General features: G+C 32.4%; 2 protein-coding genes across 2 annotated transcripts; both read left to right on the top strand.

Moving 5' to 3' along the window:
- Nucleotides 1-1,298: 1,298 nt before the first annotated feature.
- On the top strand, nt 1,299-2,255 carry LOC136989412 (zinc finger BED domain-containing protein 5-like). The gene has a single exon (XM_067287536.1). The coding sequence runs from the start codon at nt 1,299-1,301 to the stop codon at nt 2,253-2,255; it is 957 nt and encodes a 318-aa protein (XP_067143637.1).
- Nucleotides 2,256-2,328: 73 nt separating this feature from the next.
- On the top strand, nt 2,329-3,165 carry LOC136989413 (zinc finger BED domain-containing protein 5-like). The gene has a single exon (XM_067287537.1). The coding sequence runs from the start codon at nt 2,329-2,331 to the stop codon at nt 3,163-3,165; it is 837 nt and encodes a 278-aa protein (XP_067143638.1).
- The last annotated feature ends 3,072 nt before the right edge of the window (nt 3,166-6,237 follow it).

Genomic DNA, 6,237 nt, shown 5'->3' on the forward strand with positions numbered 1-6,237 from the left:
TGTGACTAAACCGATAGAAGCGACCACTACCTATTCAGCCTCCCTATAGTCGAAAAAGAAAGAAACGATTTACAGCAAATTTTAGGCTACAAACATTTAGATTGGCCATGCAATAAAAGCCTTCTCTTGCAAGACGAAGAAATCTACAAGTCCTCTCAAAACTCTTATTGACTTATATTTCAAACGGACTTTGGTGCAAAAATTATACTGAATATTGTCGATTATCCGGGAAGCTACCCAGCCCTTTATTGTGTTAAGTCCACGCGTTGCAAGTAGTGGCAGAGTCCACTCCCGCCCATACCATTCATTTACTGTTACGCACATTTAACATATTTTTTGTACAATGATAACTGTATGTAGTTTTACCACCCAGTTTTGCTAAAGTGGTACTGGGTAATGTATGTATATATCGTTTGTACCTGATTAATAAAAAAAAGCCGCATCGTGTCACTTCTATAACATTTTTTTTTAAATCTTTCCATAGTGAGCACTTGACGTTCTATTATCCAATCGGAAGTGAAGATTTAACGAGGTCATTATTTAGAGCAGGGCTTCTTAAACTGTGGGTCGCGACCCCCAGGGGGGTCGCGAGACTACTGAAAGGGGGTCGCAAAGATCTGATACTTTTCAATCATTATAAATAAAATTTTAAAATTAGTATACACACTACGTACAAATATAAATACAAATAAAAATCATACAAAATACTATTGTAGTTTTATTATAACTATTTTTTGAAAAAAGTGGCAATGCAAAACTGTTATGTAGGGCCTATAAATGAAAATATGGAAGTAGCATTTAAAATAATAAATACAACGCGCTCCTCGATTTTCAACTGAACGTTCGACATTGATGTCTGGCCGCCGGCGTCAGTGTTTGCAAGATAACTTAGTGATTATAAGTACCCAGACGCCGCGTCGCCTTACAGCTTACACATACAATACGGAAGCATAATCAAGCTAGGCTAGGCGAATCGGCATATTATTTTTATAAAAGAATAATAAAAAAAATTAAATGAAAGCTTCTTTTTCGGCGTCTTTGTGATACGGTGCCTTTGTGCGCTGCACACTTTGAACACGCCATGCGTCGGGGTTGATCTGATCGTAATTTGTTGTCATTGCACTGGTAAAGATTCGAGTGTAGTTATTTTTCTGTTTGTACTGTACTTCAGTTTGGACTCAGCTTTGTCTTCGTAGTGACATGTGTGTATTTACTGTGTAATTTTCAGTTGGTGTTTTTAATTATTACGTTAAAGTTCAACTACATTTTGTTTAATTATTTATTATTATTTAACCATCATGGATAAATGGCTAATTAAAATTCCAACTAATAAGTCTGCCACGCCGTCACAACCAAGTTGCAGTGCTTCAAATCCGACTTCTAGCAAAACAAAAAAAAGAAAATATGACGAATCATATTTGCAGTATGGCTTCACATGCTCTTCTCACAACAATGAAGAACAACCAGTGTGCTTAATTTGCAAAGAAGTTTTGGCTGCAGAAAGCATGAAACCGTCAAAACTGCAACGACATTTGAATACTAAACATGCAACGTTATCAAAAAAGCCAATAGAATATTTTGAGCGTCTTTTGCAAACATCAAATAAAGAAAAGAACACTTTGGAGAATTATGTTACTTTGAATGATAAATATCTATTGGCATCGTATGAAGTTTCGTATTTGATAGCAAAAACGAAAAAGCCTTTTACTATTGGAGAGCAACTTTTACTACCTGCAGCTATAAGAATGTCTGAAATTGTTCATGGAAAACAGTATGCTGCTGAAATTAGTAAAATTCCATTATCAAATGACACTGTGTCCAAAAGAATTTCAGACATTAGCAATGATCAATTTCAACAGCTTCTTATGAGGCTTAAAGACAGCTCAAAGTTTGCAATACAACTGGACGAGTCGACAGACATTTCAAATATGGCACAGTTGTTACTTTTTGTAAGATATATTTATGAGGGAAGCATTCATGAAGATATACTGTTTTGTCGTCCTCTGGAAGGTCATACTCGTGGAAAAGATATATATAAAAAAGTAAATGAGTTTTTTGAAAAAGAAGGATTAAATTGGAAAAATTGTGTTGGTGTGTGCACGGACGGTGCTGCAGCAATGACCGGACAAGATCTTGGTTTTACAGCATTTGTTAAAGCTGGAAATGATCATATTACATTTACACATTGTATGATTCACCGAGAGGCACTTGTTGTTAAAAAAAATTGCACCAGAATTAAACACTGTGTTTTTTGATGCAGTCAAAATCATTAACTTTATTAAAAGTCGAGCACTTAATAGTCGATTGTTTAAAAATTTGTGCATTGATATGGATTCGGATTATACAAGTTTATTGCTACATGCTGAAGTTAGGTGGCTATCAAGAGGTCGAAGTTTGAAACGATTATTAACTTTAAAAGATGAAGTTCTTATATTTCTAACAGAGCAAAATTCTAATTTGGCCGATTATTTTCACGATAATTTATGGCTTCTCAAGCTATGCTATTTGGCAGATATTTTTGATAAAATCAATGATATGAATTTATCAATGCAGGGAGTCTGCGTTAATATGTTTATGTTAAAAAATAAACTTGAGGCCTTTGTTAAAAAAATTCTTATATGGAAGAACAGAGTGGAAAGTGGATCGCTCGAAATGTTTCCATTTACTGACGAGTATATAATTAGTAACAATATTTCAAAAAAAGATACTCCTATAACAAAAATTATAGTTAATCATTTGAAGGATATGGAAGTTTACATGCATAGGTATTTTCCCAATGATATCGATACACAACAATGGATTTGCAATCCATTTTCAATTGAAATGGAAGAAATTAATTTTTTAAACTTAAAAGCACAAGAAGAATTTGCCGAATTAACAAGTGATACTACCTTGCGACTCAGATTTTCTCAAGTGCCTGTGCATGAATTTTGGATAGAAATCAAATCAGAATATCCCCTACTATCGGAAATGGCAATGAACAAATTACTGCCATTTTGTACAACATATTTATGTGAATCAGCCTTTTCCACATTAACTTACATAAAATCAAAATACCGTTCAACTTTAATAAACGTTGAAAATTTATTACGATCTGCACTAACTCAAATTGAGCCTAGATTTAATTATTTGTGTAAAAATAAACAATCACATCCGTCACATTAATATTGTTTGATGTTAATAATATGTTTTTATTAAAAAAATTGTTACAAAAGTTTATTTTTTCTATTGAATAAATATATATATAGTTTTATGTCATTCTATTTATTGTGTTTTATTACGACCGATATCCCGTCAACGTTTCCAATTATATATATGTGAAATGAATGGGTACGTATTCTTTAATCCTTATTTTATTTACATTGTAAAATAGTGCGATATTACATCTACATCTACGGTTAATATATATTTCATTATATGGAGGAGGGGGTCGTTTAAAATTTCCTAAGCTTGAAGGGGGTCGCTATATAAAAAAGTTTAAGAAGCCCTGATTTAGAGTGCTACCACTCATCTAACTAGAATACTTTCAATTCATCTTTGTTTTATCAACGTGGAATTAATAAGACTCGCATTTTTTTCATAAACAAATGCCTAGGGGAAAGCATAAGAGGAAAACTGGTCAACTGTATGTTGCTTTATCCCGTTCAAAAAAGCGAAACAATATTACTGAAGTGTGTATTACTGAAGGAAAACAGCAAGAAAAGTTTTAAAAGAATGTTTACTGAGAATGTAGAGTATAAAAAAATTTAATAATGAAATATTTTTAATATTATTTTAATATGAAAGCCTAACTCTGTGTGTGTAAGGGAATTCTCTATAACTCCTACTATTTTTGTCTACTTCAAGTGAAATTTCGTTTTGCTGCTCTTTTATGTTACAACAGCTTAGTATAAACTACTTAATTTGTAGAAATATTAGCAACTCTTCTCGAATTTCTTGAAATCTCTACTCTTCTCAATTTTTCAATGTCTTTCAATGTCAAACTTTTTCATTAAAAGTATTCTATTATGCTTGACAGGAAAATGTTTAGTAATAATATAATTGCCACTCTGACAAATGATAAATTGAAAAAAAAATATTCGAAATAGAATATTATCATGAAAAAGTGAAAAAACACATATAAATACAGGTTATCTTCGATTTTCAGACAAATAACAGTTTTTCACACAAAACTTCGGAAACTATAAATCGTTTCGTACGGAAAGTCCAGGTTTTCGTACACTTCCATCTTGACTGAAAGCTACTTCAAGCTATGACTATTACTACTACTTGCTTCCGGTTACATCAAACTGATGTATGTAAACTAATTTTTAATTTTTACGTTTTGTCAACATGGGGATGCATATTGTCGCGTCTTTCACAGAAATTATCAATTTATTTTACAACGGCAATTTTGCCCAGGCAAAGATGCCCATATAACTACACTATTCTTCGATGAATGTCTTTCAAAAGAAAGATCAAGTCAATTGTAAGTTGATTTTTTTCACATGTATTTGGTAGCAATAACACCATCAATATATGTATCGCTCATTATATATGCAATTCTGATTGCAATAAATATCTTACTAATAGCACGGCTATATCACTGGCTTTCGTATTGGCTAATTAACTCTGGACACGTTGCATACATCATACACCCGAGTGCAGCACGGTAGACGATATATTTTTATATACCGCAGTGTATATATTTATAAGAGATTACACAATATTTAATTTTAGTAATTATTATTTAGCTTACAGGAAATACTATAAAAAAGTACAGGAAAAATGATACAGAAAGAATAATCAAGGAAAAGTACTTTTCCTATTAACGATGTAGTCGTGTCGGTCATCTGTATAACTTCGTTCAGGGGAAAAGTTTTGAATCGAAGTAACGTGACAATCTACAGTGGAACCTCGCTTAACGAGCATAATTCGTTCCAGTCTTACTCGTAATGCAAAATACTCGTTAAGCGAAACAATTTTTTAAATAGAAATTAATATAAAATACGATAATGCGTGCAACGCCGAAAAAATGCTCAAACGTTTTATATATAACGTTTATTCAAAAATAATTGTACAATATACACTGTTAAGAAGCGTGAATCATCATTTTTTCTTCTAGCGCGGAATGAACCATCCTGGAATGAGAATTCGATTTGCAGAAACAAAACAAAAAACACAGCTAATATAGTATGTTTGATAAACACTCCAAACCATATGCCAAATTCTTCGGTTATGTAAAGGCTATAATTAAATATTAGAAATTAATTAATTTTACTAGAGGTAGGCAGTTCTGTTCCTATCTCGCATTAAATTTAATAATTATAAATAGTTAATTTTTAATTCAGACATTTCTAAACTTTAATTTGGAATCGGTCATTAAATTTAATGACCCAAGAATTTGGCCTATCGTTTGGCGTGTTTATTATATAACGGGCTATGGTTGTTGTTTATAAGTAATATGCGTGAACACAAGTTTAGAAAAATATGTGATTACAAGCGACACTAAGATGCGAAAGAACTGATAAACACAGACTGATGGAGCATACCGCATGCGCACAATTCGGGACTTTTCCTCTCCTCATCACTCGTTATGCGAAATATCGCTCGTCAAGCGAGGCAAATTTTTACAATTTGTTTTGCTCTTATGCGAAATACTAGTTGTGCGAGGTGCTTCCTAAGCGAGGTTCCACTATACTATATAAAGATGAAGAAATGGGAAATCTAGGTTTTTCTTTCTGTCACGGTATGCCAAAAACGGCCACTAGGGGCGCCCCTAGATATTATTTAAATTAACAATATAAATTGTTTTATATTTATTTTATATTTATACAATATAATATTCAGTATATTATTATTTTTATTTGTAATTTAGTATGCCCTGATGCCCGCAAACGGCCTTTCGACTTGTACTATATAAAAAAGATACAGAACAAAACTATACAGAAACTTAGGTTTGGAATACATTCCAAACCAGAAATTCCTACGTAGTTTAGTCTGGCCCTCCTGCCCCTAAGCTTTATACCGCTGGTCTCAACGTTCAAGTATCTAACTCTTATCTCGATAGTGAGGACGGACAGACAGCAACAGTTAAAATTTATAGGTGTACAATATTTTCAAATTGCAATACAATAATTTTTATATAAACGCAATATTTACGAGCATACTTCTCACATAATTTACACAATCTGTTGCAAAAATATAAACATTTTATTATAACATAAAATAATTAATACCCAGCTAGATTGTTCTAAC

The sequence above is a fragment of the Centruroides vittatus genome, unplaced genomic scaffold, assembly GCF_030686945.1.
Source record: "Centruroides vittatus isolate TY-2023 unplaced genomic scaffold, ASM3068694v2 scaffold_520, whole genome shotgun sequence".
In the NCBI taxonomy this organism is placed as follows: Eukaryota; Metazoa; Arthropoda; class Arachnida; order Scorpiones; family Buthidae; genus Centruroides; species Centruroides vittatus.

Bases quoted from the DNA above. Each gene is read 5' to 3' on its own strand.
- LOC136989412 (XM_067287536.1), top strand. From the start codon at position 1,299: ATGGATAAATGGCTAATTAAAATTCCAACTAATAAGTCTGCCACGCCG.
- LOC136989413 (XM_067287537.1), top strand. From the start codon at position 2,329: ATGGATTCGGATTATACAAGTTTATTGCTACATGCTGAAGTTAGGTGG.